The 21,794-nt window shown below is 35.6% G+C and overlaps 1 protein-coding gene across 1 annotated transcript in view; it reads left to right on the top strand.

Moving 5' to 3' along the window:
- Positions 1-21,794, top strand: part of ANGPT1 (angiopoietin 1) — a 170,138-nt gene that overhangs the window by 128,539 nt on the left and 19,805 nt on the right. The window contains exon 7 of the mRNA XM_069854533.1: positions 7,658-7,824. Within this exon, the coding sequence (XP_069710634.1) occupies positions 7,658-7,824 (167 nt within the window). The remainder of the gene's footprint in view (positions 1-7,657; positions 7,825-21,794) is intronic.

Here is a 21,794-nt window from a genome sequence, read left to right as displayed (position 1 = left end):
TAAATCAGCTTACTTATGCTAACAGCCTGCAGCAGAGTACCATAAGGCAGATCAATGTTATTAAATAGATTTTCTAACCGAAAGATGGAATTGCAATTTTATAAGAGTCGTGAGATTTTGAGAGGTTGTTTTTTAAATTAGTAATTTGAGTGTTCAGTAGAATTGTAGCAGGGGTTCTCCCAAATAATAGTTGTATGCTCTCATCACAAAAGAGCTTTCACTTCAGGGAGGAGCATTACCTGCCCAATCTGTTCCATCCAGGATTTACTGGAACAGCCCTTCACTTTGGGGGTCAAGTCAAATTAGCGCTCTAACTTTTCGACTCTAAAGTCAGTCAACTTTCATTCTCATTCAGCTATTTAGTGTAGCAACTAAGCCCAAGCAACAAAGAAAAGAGCAACCCATAAATCTGTTGCTTGGGATACTTAGACAGGTTATGGGGGTAAGATTCAAGTCCTTGCTCAAGCTCAAACAGAGGAGTTTTGACTCTTGGTATTTCCTGTAACATATCTGCTTCTAGCTACATGCATCTTTGCTAATTGATATGAATTGATGTCCTTTGAAAACAAAAGAGAATTAAATCTTACCTCCAAAAGTTCTTTCTTTTTGTCTGAAGTGAAACAGAAGTACATTTATTTAAGTTTTTTTTTTGTTTTGAGTTTTTAGCCCTAACACTTGCAGTTTATTTCTTTGTAAGGTGTAAAACAGAAAGTTCTTTTAAGCTTCCACTTTGTCTTTCTTAGAATACAATATTTGATTTTTCTTTTCCTTAAAATTTACCCATCTCCCTGGGTTGCACTTACTGGGAACTGGACTAAATGTCTGTATTCCCAGGATCCACTTGCCCTAGAGGGAAGAAGGTGGTTTGGGAGAGTCTCTCAAGGTAGATTGTCTAAATAGGAAATACTCTCCTGGTTTTAGTTAAACAGTAAGGAAGTTAGATTCAAAATCAGGCCTGGGGAAGATACACCTGTTGTTGTATATGGGCCATTGTAGGAAATTGAGTTATATGGGGACCATTTCCTACCCAGAGGTCACATTTGTGTAAGGTTTGCACCTCAAACCTGGATTCTGTCACTGTGGTTCTTTCTCATTGGAAGTCTGCTCCTGCTGATGCTAAGTGTGTTTGAGAAGGAAAAAGGAAAAGTGGTTCTAACTTCCATATGTCTACTAGTATATTTGGTCTACAATGAAGTGCAACAGCCTGAAACATGATTTCAGTCACACTTTTTGAACTTGGAATAATTAAATAGACATTTATTTGGCAATAACTTAGTTTTCATTTTAGTCTTTTTGGAAGGTACCTCTGGCTTCAATCTAAACACATTTTTTAATCTTGCCACCAAATATTTGTTAGTATTTCATAGAAGTATTTCTGAATTATTATTTTTATTTTTCTGTATTCTTTTAAGTTAACATGATTGAGGACATTTGTTCTGTGAGGAAATTGAATTCATTTCTATAGAGCACATCTTTACTTCAGATAATGCAATGAATAATTCAACTTGATACAAATGAAGAAGTATGCTGACCTTTCTGGAAATTATCTTCTTAAACAAAATCCATTCCACATTCTCAACTATGGCAAAAGTAGCTGAGTATTCTTTATGGCTTCTGCGAAGACACTGCTGCTGTAAAACACTGAATTATTATCTGCTTTATTCAGTGAATTGTCTGACAGGAGATGAACCCATAGAATATATTGACTGTGTCTGGTTTCAATTTTGTTTTGTCTATAAAAAGTCAAAGCTTCCTATGAGCATTATCAGACAAAATAAATGAACTAAGAGAGATAATTGTTTAATGGACTTGGAGAAACATGACACAAGCAGAATACCCCCACAGATTTTGCCAAAGCTAATAAAACTCTTTTGCACCCTACTTATTATTTTTGAGTAAGTACCAACTTTGGAAGACCTTTAGTTCATTTTTAAAAACAGTATTGAATACTGTTTCTTTTACGCATGACTGCTTTAGTAGTTTTGACTCTATTAAACACCATGCAGTTGAAACTGAGGTGGTGTATAACCTGGATGTCATCTAGATAAACATTATATAATCATACAAAAGAGCAACAAATTAGTATTTATTTATTTTTTACATAGTAGTTGGATTCTATGTCAGATTTTTCACAATTTACTCTATAGTTAAAAGTTTCTTCATCATAGTTTTCTTCATCATAGTGCATAAATGGGATTAAATCTGTCAATAGGCTGCCCTGGGAGGTGGTTAATTCGCCTTCCCTGGAGGTGTTTAAGGCACGGGTGGACGAGGTGCTAAGGGGCATGGTTTAGTATTTGATAGGAATGGTTGGACTCGATGATCTGGTGGGTGTCTTCCAACCTGGTTATCCTGTGATTCTGTGATTCTGTGATATGGTTCTATGTTGTGAAATTTCTTTGCTCTGGGAGCAAGCGTTATCATGTCTACAAGAACAATCTAGTTTAATTGTAGTTCAAAACATCACCTGATTATTCCATGATAAAACAATAATTTTACTAACTGACTGTGATTTTTATGTGGTTTTTACTGACTTATTGCAGATCAAAATTTGTCAAAATATGACCTTAAAGCTGAAATATGATCTTAATACACTTTTCAGCAACAAGAATACAAATGTTTTCCATTTGTGAACAATAAAATGAAACATTAAAATAATCTGTGTTAGGCCAGTGCAAAGATCTGTGTATCTTGTCGTGTGTCTAATGGACAGCTAAGAAGGTATATTATGGTAAAGTAAGCATATTTCCCTGCTATATTCTCCCAACTTCCACAGAATGCTAATGAGGAAAATGTAGGAGTCTGAAAATTTTTGGAAATTTCTGACCTTTCCCCTGTTATTTTTCCTTGCACAATTTGGGGAACTTAAAGCCTCTAATACTCCCGTCATCCCAAAATGTTATGCAAATTTCAAGGGAAAAGCAAAAATAGCTTTTTTTTTTTGATAAAATGCAAAACCTAAAGAATTAAACTCTCTACTTGGAAACATATGATGAACAAAATATAGAAATCTAATGACAAAATAGTATCTCTTAGTAATTTAAAATGCAATTTTGAAACAGTGTTTACGACTCACCAGGTTTCAGAGGGACTTAAAACATAGTTAACTACAAACACGTTCATGAAATGCAGATGTTCCTTTTCCTTGAGATTGATAACTGAGGATAACCTGGATCACCTTATGTAGTTCCTTAAGTTCAAAACTCTAATACAAGTAATTCTAGAAGTATTTGCTATAGCAATAAGAATGGAAAAAACACAATGAGTGTGTTTGCAGACTTATATTTGTACTGGGAATAAATGTATTTAATGACAGCTATGGGTCTGGAATAACTGTCTCATAATGTTAACCATTAAAATTTAACACTATGCCTTCAAAACCAAATTCCTTGCCCATAGAAGATGACAAGCATGGTCTTAGACAGGGCTGAAGGTATCTTATTGGTTGGGACCCCAAAGATATGAACAGCAATATAAACATAAATATTCTGTTAACTAACATGTTTGGATTTCATTACTGAATTTTCATTACTGCATAATTACTGAACCATCCCTTGAACAGCAAAATTAATGAGATCTCCTTTTCTGTGGATTTTTTGTCCCATGACTCAGACAGAAGTCTCAGTCTTGTTACTAATAATCTCCTCAATCCCTACTATTTTCTGAGAACCTCTGTGACAACAACTGGAGTTCCCTTTTTATGTCCCTCAAATCTCTCCCAGACGTCTAAGGGTCCCCCAAGGCAATGCATGCTTAGCATCTGTTCTTAGCTGCTTGATCTGCATCTGCTGATAGCCAGTTGGAATAGGCAACTGATTCAGCATTTCTTCCAGTGGCAACTTATCCCAGGCACCAATTCTGAAACTTCAAAAGTGTTCAAAAAATATTGCACAAAAATAAAAGGGCAGGTGGGCATAACAATTTCACAAGCTTGTTTTCATAGGCTTTCTGGTTGAAGGAAAAAGAAAAGTTTTGTAGTTGAAGATAAAATTCTGAAATATACTTTGAAAGCTAAAGATTTTGAAGACAAATCAAAAGAACCTGCCACAATAATTTTCTTTGCCAGCCTCAGGATTGGGGATGGAAATGAAAATTTAAATTGTGCTTTTCAGGATTTCTTGGCCAATAATATGTCATTCTCTTCACAAACAAAAGCTTGCATATCTTCTCAGAGTAGTGGTGTGCTTGTAGCAGCGACAGTCTAAGTAAGATATAAATAAGGAATGCTCTGTAGTTATTAGGTCAGTCAAAGCATCTGGAAAAAAGAGCAGGCATGCAAGTCTTTCTTCAGATCTGAAATAGAGACAGTAAACTGCAGACTAAATACAGTTGGAAACAGTTGAGTTTGGCGTAATAAAATTATACTTGAAGAAATTGTTCCCAACTCTACACTTAACAGAAATATACAGTTTCTTTCTGGTTTAGATCTATGAAAGCTTGTTTGCTTGTTTACTTATTTTTCCAGCCATATTAAGTGTTTAATAAAGTACACTATTACTCCTTTAGGAATCTTCCTTGCTTCAGAGATAAGTTTTATATTCCACTTACTTCCTTGGTTTTCTTTTCATAAAAGCAAGTGGTTTGTTTGAAAACAAGTTGCTTCTAACAAGAAAAAAATAATCATTCTTAATATAGGCATTTCTAATCTGAGTTTCAGTATTGTAGTTCCTTATAATAGGATTCAGGTTTTTTGTAGCTAATGTGGAGACTTTCCTCATGGTTTTTTATGTTCCTTTTTATGTTCCTTCTGTTCCCTTTTGCTGCAACTTCATTTCCTCTGGTCAGGAGAGCAAACCACTTAGTGACAAATTTTCATCTTAGTGTAATAACAAATGTGAAAAGGGAGAAGGAAGTGTAAATGTGAGGAAGAAAAATTATTATTATTTCAGAATAATTATATATGGTGTCTGGAGTTTATATAGAACACATGTGGGAACACATGATGTTAAAAAAGCCACACATATTACATCCTGAATAGGCTGTAATCTAGATAAGATAAGGCAAATATAGTTTAATAGAGCCACAGTTCAAAGGGGAGTCCCCTCATCTTGCCAGCACAGGGAAAAAGGGAGAAAGGATTTCCTGAAAATCTTTTCAAGGGGCGCAAGTGATAAGAATAATATACCTTCTGTGAATAAGAAACTATGTAGACTGCAGGGAAACATACTTCGGTTGGTATATAAACACCTATGCTCCAACTTTGGCCTTCTGGATTTTAGGGAGGCAAACTGCTTGTTAGGCAGTCACTGCAGAGCATATTTTCCTTTCTTCTGAGACAAGTGGCAATGACCACTGGTGAAAGAGAATGTAAGAGCAGAGAGACAAGGCAAGGATATAGAAATGATCCAAGGAGCACATGGAAAACAGTGAAAAGAAGAGGTTATGTATGTCAGCTGTAGAATGCGCTTATGCAGGTGAGGGACAAGATTTTGTATTTTAGGAAGTATATATGAAGCCAAATATGCATGTGAATGCAATCAAAGTAGTTGATGAGGGATACAGAAACATTATCTGGATGGGATGGATTGATGGGCTGAGGCCAGTTGTGTGGCGTTCAATAAGACTAAGTGTCAGGTCCTGCTCCTGAGCCACAACAGCTCCATGCAGAGCTACAAGCTTGGGATCAAATGGCTGGAAAGCTGCCTGGCAAAAAAGAGCCTGAGGCTAGTGGTTGATACTCACCTGAGTATGAGCCAGCAGTGTGCCCAGCTGGCCGAGAAAGCCGATAGCATCCTGGCTTGTATCAGAAATAGTGCAGCCAGTAGGACCAGGGAAGCGATTATCTTGTGGTACTTGGCACTGATGAAGCTATGTCTCAAATACTCGGTTCAGTTTTGGGTCCCTTACTACAGGAAAGGTATTAAGGTACTGGAGCATGTGCAAAGAAAAGCATCAAATGCTGGTGAAGGGTCTAGAACACAAGTCTTATGAGGGGTGGTTGGAGGAAATGGAGTTGTTTAGATTGGAAAAAAGGAGACTGAGGAGAGAAGTCATCACTCTCTACCACTACCTGAAAGGAGGCTGCAGCGAGGTGGGTGTTGATCTCTTCCCCCATGTGACAAGTTAAAGGATAAGAGGAAATGGCCTCAGGTTGCACCAGGTGAGGTTTAGATTGGATATTAGGAAAAATTCTTCACAGAAAAGGTTCTCAAGCATTGCAACAGGCTGGCCAGGGAGTCACCATCCCTAAAGGTATTTGAAAGACATGTAGATGTGGCACTAAGGGACATGGTTTCGTGGTGGGCTTGGCAGTGTTAAGTTTACACTTGGACTTGATGATCTTGAGGGTGTTTTCCAACCCAAATGATTCTGTGATTATCATAGGAAAGCTTAAGGAGCAGGAGCTTGCGCTGAAAGACTGATATAGTCAAAACAAGATATGATCATTGTCTGCCACAACTAGTATTCACAGGGACTTACATAGGAAATCATCTGCTTGAGAAAGAGGACACAATGAAATACTGTGTAGGAAAGGAAAAGCTAACTAACAGTATGATAGTGTCCTCTCTTATTCCGGTTTTGCAGACTAAACACTTTGTTCCTGGGTATTATTTGATGGTCTCTGAGCCAAAATGCAGCAATGCTTGTTTGAAACACAAACTAGTGTACTCATCTCAGCATAGCCAAATGTACCATGTCCTCTCAGCCTTTGCTATCAGTGAGTAACAAATATCTGCTCAGGTAGGCTAGTTAAAAAAAAAGAATAAGTGTAGTGACATTGAAACAGTTCTTCACAAGTGAAGATTATAGTTTAAAATGTCTTTTTTTCTTTAAAGAAAACAAAAATGGAGCTTAGAGTTCTCAGGTATGAAATAATGGTTTATGAAGAAAATTGATTTTAATTTATAGTAAATTAAATTAATTACACTAAATAAAACCTTAAATTTAATGTAGCAAAATATCCACTGAAATTTAAATAACTTTAAAACATGGAAGATGCACAAAAACATAACTCTAGGAAAATATTTTGAAACTGGTTATACTTTTTCTTTTAGTATTATTTTTCTGTCTTTGAAAATTGTATAGTGTGCTTAACTGGAAATAAGGTCATCTGAATATTTGAAATGTGAGGAGAGTTAGGAACCTTAAATATTTACTGATGTTTATTTTTCATTCTTAGAAAACAAAGTTACAATACCCTCTCATGTGCTTTGGATTGCCTACAAGAATATTCCTAATTCCTTAACTTAAAGATTTCAAAGCATCTAAACTTACTTAGATATGAGCTACAATCCGCAGCTAACTTGAATTCAGTGTAAATTCTAGGGTAATTTAAATTCTTTTTAACCTTTTATAGGAGAATTAGGTTTTGACTTAACTAGTTTTAACACCAAATGAAATATGTTATCAAATGTGATTATGTCCAGTATTCACATTGAAAAATGTACAGATGCAACACCATGCTTCTAGTTTCTTGTAATTGGAAAGTGATTTTCAACTAATAATCTCAACAGGCCATTCAAATATCAGTTGAACTGCACGACACTCTTAAATGATACTTCTTAGTAAACTAATTTTAGGTAGCCAAAGTGGAGCACAGAAAGCCATGATCAGTAATTAGAATGTATAGGTAAAATATAATGATGGTTTTATTATTGTATAAAGATTCTACCAATTACAATAATTACATCTAGTTATTTTGCCAACTTTTTTCTAGGGTTTTGGTAACCCGTCAGGTGAACATTGGCTGGGAAATGAATTTATCTTTGCAATAACAAGTCAGAGGCAATATTCTCTAAGAATTGAATTAATGGACTGGGAAGGAAACCAGGCATATTCACAGTATGAAAGATTTCACATAGGAAATGAAAAACAGAATTACAGGTAAGAATCTATTGAAATTATTTTGACTATGCTGAGTGATAAATATTGTTCATTGTTCACTTGCTAAAATTTGAGAAAATACAATAATATGATCCTGATTTTAATTGAAAGGGAATAAAGAGGGCAAAACCAAAATAAAGATCTGATTTCTCAGTGATGGAAGGCTGGAGTAAAACTAAGAGCTGAGAACAAGGGATGATCTATTAGTTATGCTGACTGGTAGAGCTGCCAAAAAAAACTGTATAACTGTTAGCATATTTGAGACCATCTGAACTCAAAGCTGATTGAATAGAAAAGCATATGAATTCCTCATTACATCTTGAAGAATTTCTAACTCAGATGTATAACATTAAAATAATGGGCATGGGAAGAAAAGATCAAAAATGCTGTTTAAAATATCTGATATTTCCAAAATAAAAATTCAGTGTAAATCAATAGGAAAAACAAAATTCTGGGTCTTCTTGTGAGGAGATAAAACACAAAGCAAAGTACTAGGTATGAGATAGCCTTTATTTATCATCATCATCATCCTTTTGTCATTTATTATAGTTCAAAAAAAGACATAGGAAATAAAAAAATTCCAATAATATTTTTCTCCTTTTTTATGATAAAAAGTGGAAAACAAATCTGCTTATTAAGAAAAGATAAAAAAATTGGAGACACAAAAGATATGGATGACCTAAGTGGTATGATTTTATGTTTCTTTATTCAGTGCTCCATATGAACAGATAGTAAAATGCTGGAGAAAGAAAATGAAACAGAGAAAAATATCCTAAATAATATATTACAGCATATATAGTTAGCATAAGTCTTAGGAGAGAAATAAAATATATTGTAAACCTAAACATTCAAGTAATAGCATGTGTAGGTTGGTATTCAGATTTTTAAGTTCAAGTAACTTGATTCTCAGAAATGCTAATAGCCTCCCTCTCCCATGGGCCTCCAGAGAAATGGAAGTGAAAGCAATTTGTTCTTTCTACTGACAGGACTCTGCCCAGGTGGGACACAAATACTCTTGTCTTCTGGGGTTTGTCAGAGGGCACTACTGTAGAGTGTAGAAGCACAAAAGCTACATTTAGAAGCAATCTGTATGAGATTCACTCCTGCATAAAGCAAGGACCATTCCATGGTATGCAAAGGACATCTCTGTCCTCCATTGCCTCCAGCAATGCTGTGCCTGAATTCCCTAGGTTTGGAAAGTTGGAGCACACTTTCTAAGGTGCTCTTAGGCAAAAAGCAAATATAACTGAAAGAAATGTCTCCGAACAGAAAGTAAAGGTATTTATACAAAATATAAAAACAGCAGTGTAGAAGTGGATGAAGTGGTGACCTTAATATTAGTAGAAGAAAAAGGAAAAGATGACACAAATACTTGTTGTGGGAGGAAAAATGTCAAAGCACAGAGTTACACGTAGCTCTAAAAATTAAGATGAAATCAGAGAAGATGCCAGGAGTATTATTCAGAGGGTGAAATAAGATGTCTGGATTTCCTAATAAAAACAGTGTCTTTTTTCCTCACATTATTCTGTACTGAATAAGGAAAGCATTTATTGTTGAGGAATTGGAAAGCTGTTTAAAATTTAACTTCTGTTAAATCTAATGTTGAGGGAGGATTCCTTTCCAGGATTCATTTGTGTTCATTATGGCAAAATAGTGAGAGAATTTCTTGTTTTGATTCAAAATGCTGGACGGTGTTTGTAGAAAGATAGTAGAGGAACTTGGAAATGCTTGAGAGATTTCTGCCAATCATTAAGTCCGTGTAATGTGCCCAGAGTGTGAGAAGAGGCAATGAGTTTTGGGGAAGGGCTGCACGATTGTACCTCCAACAGTCCGGGAACTCTGGTGGGGACTGTGACCTGAGACTGCATCAGGTGTTAACTACCAACCAGGACCAAGACATAGGCTTAAGAAATGATGTACACTTGCCTATGTAGATTTAATTGATTGCCCTACTCCTGGCACAGTTTTAGCCTGATCTAAAATGAAACCCGCTTTCATCAGAAGAAAGGGAGATCTTTTGGAGCAATCACGTTTTCTGAGCATGGAAACAATTATGAAAACTGTTCATGAAAATTCTTGCTGAACAAGGAAAACAGAAGGGAAGTTTTTCAAAAGTATAGAAATTAAAACAGAACGGGTGTAAAGGCCTGAAAATGCATAATGCTGAGAAACAGGGATAAATTCTGCTATCAATGTTCAAGTCACTTTTTAACAAAAATCAGAAGGAATCTCTTTTGGGACTAGTGTTTGCAGTTTTAGTTTCTGTACTACTAGCATAGTCCAATTAATAGCCAGAATAAACTCTACTCATGCTGTCTGTGTGGCCTCTTTTCAGTACAACTGAAGCTTTTCTGCCTAGGGAATGAAGAATTTATTCCATTCACATTATTCTGGCATTAAAAGAGAGGGAAATACGAAGAGGTAAAAAAGGCACTGTTGATCTCTGTTGACCCTTTGTGTTTCATATAAATTCCACAATTATTTCTACTCAAATATATCTGAATATTAAAGAAAATAAATTAGTAACACCGTGATATTTCTGGAAATAATGAAGTGTAAGCCACATGCAAATGCAAATTGTTTGTTATGCTTTAAAAATGCACTGGGGCATAGTCCAGACAGATATAGTCCAACAGATGTTTTGCAAAGCAAAATTATTTTGGACATTTTTAACAATTACTATAAGAACACATCCTATAACATAAAAAACTATTTTGCTTGCCAGCATCACTCTCTGGGATAGAAGCAACTCCAGAAGGCAGGCCAAATAAAAGCCTGATTACTGAGTCCTAAACAGCTGGACACCTTTCAGAGAATGCTGGTTTCTGTTTATCTGAGGAGCTGCCACTAAGCATTTAAATGATTCCTCTGGATATGAAAACCACATTCTCCAATCTCTTGCTCACAGTGTCTTTCCTTCATGGCTGTCAGACATTTGCCATGTTTGCTTTCAATACTCAGGCACACAAAAGCATACCTTTTCCAAATTTAAGTTGCTGTTCATTTGAAAATAAGTTTCCCAAACAAACTATATACTGTCTTATTTTGGAAGCTTTTTAGGATTTTCTGTTAGTGACCCACATTAGGCTTTGCTTCTCCAACACTGTTTGCAAAAATAAGTAACTTTAGGCTGGTTGTGCTGTACATTAGTATCAAATAATGCAAGTTCATTAAGAAATAACGAACAGTAAAGAGACAAGTTTCCAGAATGGTCTGGGGAGTAGATGAAAGAGATCTGAAATAGAAAAAGGGTATCAAAATGAAAGGAAAATCTCAAGAAGTGGAGCATCTTTCATTTATGCTATGGCAGTATCTTGTACTTTTGGAAGACACACAAAATAACTAAGGTTCCAGGTCTCATGTTTGAATACAGAATTTACTTATTCTTTTAAAGAAAAAAAATACCATGAAGCGATAAAATGTGTCTGAGAAAATGTGGAAAATAATTTTCATGCTGTTGTTCCAAAGTCCAGCCCCGACTTTATGCAAAGTTCTATTCAGTCTGGATAATTCCCAATTGGTGATTTCAGAAAGGTTCTGTTTTTTCTCTGGGCTGTTTGTGTTCTTTTTATTACTTTTTATTAGCCTAAAGAAACCATGATTAAAAAGAGTAATGCTGAACACATGTATGTTAAAAATATGCTTGTTTCTCTTTCAAAATGATACAGCTCCAAAAGAGTTTCTGGGAATGCAGAATAAAATCGTTTTATCCCAGATGATGACTGCATAAAAGAAAGTTGAGATGAGAAGGTGAATACTCAAGCAGTAAATGTGTAATGATAAATGATAACTGAAACAGAAAAATCAATGTTGCACCACATTTGAAACCTTCAATAACATGGAAGTATCCAAGTGAATAATTTCCTTTAGAACATTCTTACACTTCTTATCTACACAAAACGATTACGCAGCAGGCTGTTTGTAAATATGATGAAAACTATCTCCATCAGTCTCTTTGCAAGTCTTACACTGCAGCAAGTAAAATCTCCATAGAGTCAGAAGATTCAGATCTTGAAGCTGCATTTAGCACAGTGTTTCTCAATTTAAGTCACAGGAATTATTAATAGAACTACATAACATAAATTAAAAGAGACTTCTAGAAGACCTACAGCCTTTCCTTTTTTTTTTTGCCTGTGCAGACTCTACCTAACCCAGTCTTGATGGTCTATTGACATTGTTTGATGTTTTTAGGAGATGTACAGATATGACACAATACTGCCCTTTTTCCTGAGACCCTTCAGAATTAAACAGAAAAAGTAACTGCTTGTTGGGATTTCAGACACTACACTTCATAATCCTGCATACTTGTTAATGAAGGCAGATATACTGATGCTACACTTCAACAGCAGCAATTTAGGCCTGCACGTGCATCTGGTTTTTCTACTCATGATACATGAGCAGCACTTCCAAGCAAGGCATTTTTAATTGGCTGAAATAATTCTACCTCTGAACCCTTACAGAGGCTGAATATACCCTTAACTTCCTATGACAATATGTTCCAGTATTTACATTCTTCTATTTAGAAAGGCTTTCCATTGCTGCAATGACTCACTAGCTTTTGCTACCCATGGAGGAATTTGATTAAAATATGAGACAATGTTGTTGAGGTGAAAAAGATTTTGGAATTGCTGTAGGTATAGGTGAAAACTGATGATAGACAGAGAGCATCCTAACTTCTGTGAGTGAATCATGGACTTGAGGCGGTGGCTGACCTTTTGTAGTTAAAATTAAGAAAAACAGTTTTAATAGTGGAACTAGCATGAGAAAGATTAGGAAATCTTATGAGAAAATGAAAAAGAGCACAGATACATCAGAAGTGCAATAATGAAGAGGCAAGCTGAGAGGAGAATATCAGTTATGTAGAGAAGAATCAGATGGGTCCTCAGAGGGAAGAACTTGATGGAATATTGCAGACATGAAAGAGAGGCACTGAATGGATTCAAATTTCTTCAAACCACTGACATGGTCCTATAATTATACAAATGTAGGTAACATCGTTCCCAAGCTCTCAAAAAAAACCTGTTTCTCTCCAAATTTTACTTTGGGAAACCAGATTAGTTGTGGTATGTAAACTAATTTAGACTTTATGGTTAGATTTATGGGACCAGGTAGCAGAGAATTTTTAGTTCACTGAGTAGAATTATAGAATAGCTTGAGTTGGAAAGGACCTTTAAAGTCATCTCATCCAACCCTCTCTGCACTTATCAAGGACATCTCCAATCTTGAACGTTTCCAGGGATGGGCATCTACTACCTATCTGAGCAACATGTTCCAGTGTTTCATTACCTTCAATGTAAAAAATTTCTTCCTTGTATCTAGTCAAAATCTACCCTCTTTTAGTCTAAATCCATTATCCCTTGTCCTGTCACAATAGGACCTGCTAAAAAGTTTGTCCGCGTCTTTGTTATAAGGCCCCTTTAAGTACTGAAAGGCCACATAATGTCTCCCCAGAGTACTGGATTTTTTTAACTCTTGTTTGTTTAAGAGTTTGGATATTTAGTTTCAGCAATAGTTTCTGTTTTCTTAGGCAAACTAGGTAGGTAGCCTGGAGCCAGAAGCCTTGATGTAATGTTAATCTTTGATTTTCTTAAGGTGGAGGCTATTGATTTATTTAATCATCATTGTTCAACTAATGCTGGTATTTATTAAAAAAAAATCACATTTACTGTAAAGTAGGGAAAAAGTATTTTTTGTACAATCTTTTAAATTTTACCAATGAAAATGCTGTAATATGTAAAAGGAAGTATTATTTAAAAGTGTGATTTTTATGGGGACAGCTTCTTTTGTGTGTCTTTAATTTAAAAATTTGTTTCAGACTACTGCTCTTTCAGTAGCAGGACATTAACAAGTTTCACTTTCCTCAGTGTACAAAACCGCATCTTTAAATATTGGTATGGTTCATTATTACCCAGGCTTCTCAGCGATGGATTTATGACAAATAACATATTTTATTCTTTTGTCGTTTAAGTAGTTTAGGTAAAACAAGGAATAAACTTGATTTCTAAGTTTTTCTGAGCCATATCCTTAGCCGGTTCCATGTAAACCTTCAAAGTGGTATTTCTTAGACAGGGAAGAAAAAGTGTAGTGATGGGCACATAGGAAATCTGTAGCAAAGCAAGAAAATAAACACAGATCCTCTGAGATGCAGTTCTGCATCCAGACCCTAGTACTTTTCTTGCCAAACATGAAAACTACAGAATAACTAAAAAAAATAGGTGTGGTGCAAAATTTAAACCCATAATAATTCACTTGTCTTTAAGGACTAAAATTCAAATTGCAACTACTTCAGAGGGAATATCCATGCAAAATCCTATTATCAGACAGTATGACACCCGTGGTATGCATACTTTCCATTATTTGAAAATATGTTTAATATTGTTTCACCAAACAATTGTATAAAACGGATAATAGAGAAAAATATTTAATGTCTCTGTTCTCTATTTATCTGAAATAACTTTATTCTATTTAAAACACTGTCAGTCTGAAAATGTTCTACAAAGTCAAAGCACTGGAAGTGCAGGGATTCAATCTGATGCCCACTACCAAGAGGTTTTTGTGAAGATAAGCCAGTGTTGCTATATTATATTAGTGACTAAAACTTACCAGTGGTCCATGTACTGTCTCCAAATGTAAGCAGTAATTAAATATAACATTTTCTCTGATTAACTGAAAGTTGATACTAATATACTTGTGGAGTTTATGAATAAAAAATCCACATACATCTCTCTGTATGCTATTAATCCATGGCTAATCATTTCCCACCTGGGAAGTTGACTGGGGAGCAGGGAGGTGGTTGCCAGCACCAAAGCATTTTTTTACTTGTATTCCCTTCAAGAACTAAGAAAATCGGTTCACTTTAGCAAAACAGGAACTCCATGAAGTGGTGTGTAATTATTATCTACCTGAAACTTCATAACTGCCAGCTTTACAAAATGTAGTGACTGTCTACCCTGTTTGAGTGAATGAAGATCACAGACTGCAGCCATGTACCAGATCCAGCTATTACAGGTATTCAATAATGAACTACATCTGTCTATATGAAGTATAATACATGATTTTCCAAGACCTACAAATTACAGAACTATCGATGAGGTCTTGCACTAACATAGTACACTGAATTCTCTTTCACATGACAGAAAAATATTGATAATTACTTTTCTTAGCTTATAACTTAAATATCTTTAAAAGTGAGACATTTAATCTGCAATAGTATTATGTGGTTCATTATAAGCATCATGGCACGTACAATACCATCACAGAAGATGCATTATTTCCTCTGAAAGCATTAGGTATTTGCAGTTGTCTTCATTATCTTTCTTAGTCTTAGAATCAGAACCATAGAATAATAGCATTGTTTAGGTCAGAAAAGACTTTTAAGATCATCAAGTCCAACCATTAATTTAAGACTGCCAATTCCATTACTAAACCACGTCCCTAAGCACCATGTCTACACATCTTTTAAATAATTCCAGGGACAGGGACTTAACAACCCTTTCCATGAATAGATTTTCTTATTATCTTGTCTAAACTTTCCCTGATTCAAATTGAGGCTATTTCCTCTTTTCCTATCGCTTGTTACATGGGAGAAGAGATCAACACCCACCTCACTGAAATCTTCTTTCAGGAAGTTGTAGAGAGTGATGAGGTCTCTCCTCAGCCTCCTTTCCTCCAGACTATCAACCGCAGTTCCCTGAACCACTCCTCATAAGTCTTGTGGTCTAGTACCTTTGCCACCTTCGTTGCTTTTCTTTGCACATGCTCCATGATGTCAATGCCTTTCCTGTAGCGAGGGACCCAAACCTGAACACAGTATTCACAATGTGGCTTTACCAGTGAGGTCCATGAGATAATCACTTCCCTCGTCCTGCCGACCACAGTTTTTCTGATACAAACCAGAATGATATTGGCCTTTGTAAAAAGTTCCACGTAAAATGAATGCTGCTACTATTCTTCTGGCATTTTCGAAAAAAATTATCTACATATGCAGTTACAACAACACAGTTTAAAGAGCATAAACCTCATCACCATTCTAAATCAATGGATCAGGCACGAACTGCATTACAGGAGATATAAAAATATTTTTTATTTTTTTAGAAAGTAAATGCTAATTCATCTTTGCAAGGTCAGCCCAGAAATGATACAGTTTATCAGACAGCATCTGTTTAAAAACACAATTAAAAGCCCCTAACATTGCTTTTTGTGTTTTATTTTGGTCTCAAATAATGTTCAAGCTCTTGAATGCACCAATATCTAGGATATGGAGGGAAAGCAACAGAGATGGTTCATAAACTCTGGGAAGTTATTTACATGGGATTTTAGAAAAGTACTAATATACAAACTTTAAAAGCTATACACTGTCAGTTTTACTGCAACCTTTGCTTTCCAAGAGGACAGCAAAGCTTCTGGTGTGAGTTATTCAGAATGTCTGATATGACAATGACCTAAAAGTTTTTGTGTATCTACTTATTCATCGATAAAAGGTAGATATTTATTAGTCTATTTTCACTATAAGATCTTTACAGCCATTTCTAAATTCTTGCTGTCTTCAGTCTTGCTTTTCTTTATCCTTTTCCCTTAACTGGTCAATTTTCTGTTCCCTTTTCAAAGTGATGTTTTACCTTCATCAGAACTGGATAAGTCTTTTCCATATATTCATTTTCATATACCTGCAGAATCCACCGTCCAGGAGGGTTTTATAGGCTATTGATAAGAAACTTTCAATAAATAAGTTTTCTTGTTCTTTTTTATTTCTAGAAACTTTCATTTCCTTTGGTGTTTCAGGCTTTTTAACCACAGAGCTGGAGAGAAGCTTGTTTTCCTGTGTTTTCTGCTACAGTTATCACTATGGGATATAGTGGGCATGTCATTATCTCCTCCTCCAGGCTCCTAGATTCATTTTTTAAGAAAAGGAAAATATATGAGTAAGAACAAAAGTATCTTCTTTTCCCATAAAGCTTATCTACAATAAAATAAACACATCAATTCCAACTACCGATTATTTGAGGCAGGAAAAATAATGGATTGTAACAATTTACTTGACTTAGTCATCATCCTGGATTTAATGAATTTAAGTGCTTATTCACAAATCAGACACAGTTTCCTACAGGTAGGTGAGATAAAGACTTTCAGTGCTAATATTAAAGCTGTTGGGCCCTAGGAACAGACTGCAGGACCCTAGCTGAGACACCCACTTCTCTGTATATGCCTGGGGAGAGATAAGGGTCTTAGATGGAAGCCAAATCTGGCAATATGCAGAGCAGAGAGCTGCCTGGAATTAACCATTAGGAAATTCTGAAAATAGCAAGGCATCCATTTATATCCACTGATGGTTCGTAGCCCGCAGCCTGAAGGTAGGAGACAATGTCCTTTCTTACTCAGGAAAAAAAAGAAAGAGCCTCAGCTAGTGCCTTTGTTTGCCAAAGGGGACTCTGACCATAGTTACTGCTTCCCAAGAGAAAGCAGCAATCTGTGCTGCAGGGTAAAATGCTCATTGTTGTAGATCTGACACTGTGCGAGAAAGAATTCACCATTTAGTAAATGTGTAGGTACCAGATAACTTGGCAATAAGGGAATTCTATGATTGTGCTCTATACAACATTTTGAATCAAATAGGCCTTGCTTAAATGATGTAAACCTTTTATAAAACAGTGATGACTATCCTGAACTCTGAACATTATACAAACAATTCTGCTTCAGACTTACCCTTGTACTCCCTCTAAGGCTCAGTGAATCTTGAATGATTTTTTGCAGTGGGACACATGTTGCTGGTTATGGCACTGTTGTGAGGGAAGCTTTGTGGTTTTAAACTCTTTCCTTGTTGAGTGAATAAATACCACAACTCCTGCATGGTGGGTAACCACATTGATCAGTAAGTTGTTACATGAAAAGTGGAGACTAACAGACACTGGGAGTCCAACTACTCATTAGCAGGTGAGGATCTCTACAGAAACAAATTTTAGTAAACTTTGTGAGAATAATATCATGCAAAGCAGGAAGAGTATAGTGAAATCACCATGAAGGACTCCTGCGCAGGCACACAAATCCGAGGATGCTGCTTAAGCATGAAAATATCAGCAGAATATAAATCTATGTAAATGTGGTAGTGGTCTTGTTGTGTATTGTAGTTCAGTGAAGATTTCATCAGTTACTCCACAATTACCAGGGATAGATAGAGCATGATGAGGCACCTAAGTGAAAGCTGCACAGGCTTTTAGAAGATAATGGCCATGTTTTGGTTCTCCAATGTAAATTGACTCCTCTCATCTTGTTGATATTATGTTTATGACTAATTTATGTTGTTATTCTTCTTGCATAGTATTGCTCTCTTTCAAGCCTCTGTTGCTTTATGCCATATATTTGTATTAAGAAAGAATATAGGACAAATATTTTAACAAAGTTTATAAAATTCTGGTGTGAATGGACCTCACTGTCCGCAAGGTGAGAGCTCACACTTATGCCAGTAGCAACACAAAGAAGAGCGATGTTTCTTTAATTTACTTCTGTCAAAGCATTTACAAACAGCTTAAACCTACTGATGTGTTTATTAGTATAAAATTTAGTATGGAAATGTGTAACATTGTTTCTTCATCTCTACTGCGCTTTGACATGAAACAGTTCCTGAATAAAAGAACTCTTTGAAACTGAGACACATGCATATTTGCCACCCACGAGGATTTTTTTCATTTCAAAGCTATTGTGTGTAAGATAACCAGACATCTCCAACAGATCACATTTAAATTCAGGCTATCCATCACCGAGGTTTGGCTTTGTTTCTATAAAATAATCAATAATCATGTTAAATATTACAATAATATTCTTAATCAAGTTGAGTATTCTTGCTGGTACAATTTTGCTGTTTAAATTTATTTACCTGTGTAAGATCATAAGTATTAAAACCCTACAACTTATAATGGTTATCAGAATGTAGATTAGCATAGTGAAAGTTTACTTATAAAGTGTAAGGATTATGTGTAAGGACATGTCAAAAGTTATAGATGGACACAGTGTCACAGTGTGAACATCTAGATTTTCATTAATATTTGCTAATCATCATTGATATATTGATTTATGATTGCAATATCATGAATCTATCAGTTTAAGGGTGGAAACAGTAAAGGACTGAGGGACCAATGTAGAAGTAAAATGCAGAATGACAAAAAATATCTCAGTAAAATTCAGGATTAAAAAATATCTCTGTATTAGATTACTATCTTTACCATAGATACCACAATTTTATCAATCTCCTCACTGCATTCTGTGAATATCTGGAAATGGAGTACATTTTCAGGATTGTAAATGAGATCCAAATCAAAATATTTAAGATGGACATGGTTCTTGTCATAACCTGTATCAAAAGGGAAGAAACTGACACTTCCAAATGCCCAGAAAAGGCTGAAATGTGGGTGCAAAGAATGAAGTGTGTCTTTCATTGAAATTAAAAAAATTATATTCTTTCTGTGGGTGACAAATATCTCCGTAAGAATGAACTTCGCCACTGAGTGCTTACAAGATTATGGTTAATTTATTAAGCATTAGTGACAACATCTCCGGATTAAAAAAAATGAATGCTGCTTGAAAAGTTTTCCAAAATGTCCACAATTTTTACCATTAACCAAAAATTCAAACTTAAACACTCTGCAACAGAAAAACAAAGAAGAATGGGACCTGGAGGCCCCCTTTGTACAGTTTTTAGCAAAGAGATGTACACTGGCTCTGCCCATATAGCTGTTGACTCACTGTCCACTCTCTGAACTAAACAGAAGCTTGGTAGACCTGTCAGTGTGGCATCGAGCCCAAGCTAATATATCCTGCCCTTGAGTAGACTCAGTGTCGCGCTTATTGCGATAGTGCAGCTTCCAGCCAGGATACAGAGTGGGCAGAATGAGCTCATGTCTGCTCAGAGACCTGACAGAGCAAGCTTTCATCTGCCTGCAAAAAAATCATGCAAGAATTCTTAAGAGTGACACTTATTTAATCTGGTATGTTTGTGGTTAAAAATCTCTGAAGTCTTTTACCAACTGCTCAGCCTACCAGCTCCAGGATTCCCCCCCCCGCCCCACTTTTATCATTAAAAGTTGTACTGGCAAGTGTTTCTGGACCTTGATTCTGAGAACACTTTCTGCACTAATTTACTATATTTTTAGTACAATACCAGCAAAGTGGTGTGGTATTTTCTGTGATTTTGCTCCTTTTGTGAGTTAAAAAGTCTAAGGGTAGCTGTGAGACTTTAAGATAATTTGTAAAAAGGATAATCCAGAATTTCCTGGGGCCATTAATTCCATCAACCATCAAGAGTTTGTTGTGTTGTTGTGGTGGTGGTTTTTTTTCTCCTATCAAATGGAAACATATTTCCTGTGTCTCTGTCTCTAACGTAATAGTAATATAAAGTGATGTTATTCATTATTTGGTCCACAGCAGCAATGCACCAGATGAGTTAGAGCACAAAGCAGAGTTATACACCATGTCTAAAGAACTACTAGTTTACATAAATCTACATACAGATGGCAACCTTGAACATCTGGCCCCAGAAGTATTGTGTTATCTGATGCAATGTACTTGTTATTATTGGGTTGGTCTGCAAAGTTTAAATAAAGCTTCTTAATTATCATGGAAGAGGGAGGTGCTTAATAACAGAAGTCTAACTAGAAAAAGGCAAATAAGTGCCCAGTGCTATAGAGTCCAGTCTCCAGTCTTCTGTTTTCTCAGATACTAGAGGCAGATACATTTTCAATTTTAAATCAGCTGGCACAGTCCATCATGCATGACCAGAGTGCATGTGTCCTGCTTGTGTTCTGTTTTCTTTTATACAGCATTATAATTCAGTTGCATTGAGGTAAAACTTTGTACCAATCTAAAAGCCATTTGCAACTAAGAACTCATTATTGTGAATCAGCTCATTTAAGGTCATGACCTGGGATTCTTAGGAAGGAAAAAAGCATGTAAGATATGCTGATCCCTGTTAACTTGGTCAGTGTGGCACCAGCAAAGAACTTGGATCATAAATGGATGACAGTCAGTGAACCTTTCACTCATATATGACTCTTTATTGGCCACAAATGATGCCAAGGGAGTTGAAACATGTTTTAACAGTGTGTTTATATTTTTCTACAGAGGTCCTAGTGCCACATAAGTCATTCTGGCATTATTTAAAATTAATTTTGCATTAAGAAAGCAAAACAAACAGTGAAGGCAGTATTTTTTTCTTTCAAATAACTATAAACATTTCACAGAAACTATCTGTGCACCAGCCACTACTAAAATTTGTCACCTTTAGCTAGATGCTTGTCCTTATAGTGCAAGTCTAACCTTTGTACGATAATGTAGCTAAAGGCCACAGGATGAGTGTAAGATATTGTACAACAGAGGCACTAGTGAGTAAAGGAATCAAGCCAGACCTGTTGCATATTATTGAGGCTGGAGGTGGGACATGCTTAGATGTATATTTATTCTACATTCTGTTTTAAGTATCATAGTAGTTTAAATAAATAAATATTTGTCACATTTCTGGTGTGAATAATACTATATGCATAAGAAAAACCTTTCCTTTCTCTTTCCTACCTCTTTCATCCTCTCTTTTCCCTCCTTTCATGTTTAATTTTTTTCTTGGAAGTGTATGTAGGCCCTCATTCAGCAGTGCACTTGGACAATTTTTTAAAAATACTTTTACTTTAAGCCATTAATTCAAATACACAGCCACCAGATTAATCTAATTAGTAGAAATTCATAAATTGTGAACTGGCTTATTCATCAAGACTGAAGAGGTTCAAACACAGGTAAGTGAATGGAAATCCTGTTTAACACTTCACTTTGAAAATACTACCCCTGAAAACATCACTTTATTTTCCTCTGAGATTCTCCCAGTGGGAAGCACACATCTTTTGACATGCATCTCATCATAAATCTTGAAAATCTCATGCAGAACACAAAATATTTATTTGAATGTGTTATTCATTAAGTTATTTCTTTAAATC

This window comes from Phaenicophaeus curvirostris, chromosome 3, assembly GCF_032191515.1.
Source record: "Phaenicophaeus curvirostris isolate KB17595 chromosome 3, BPBGC_Pcur_1.0, whole genome shotgun sequence".
In the NCBI taxonomy this organism is placed as follows: Eukaryota; Metazoa; Chordata; class Aves; order Cuculiformes; family Cuculidae; genus Phaenicophaeus; species Phaenicophaeus curvirostris.
Note: the sequence above shows the minus strand (reverse complement) of the source record. Positions and strands in the feature narration are given on the sequence as shown.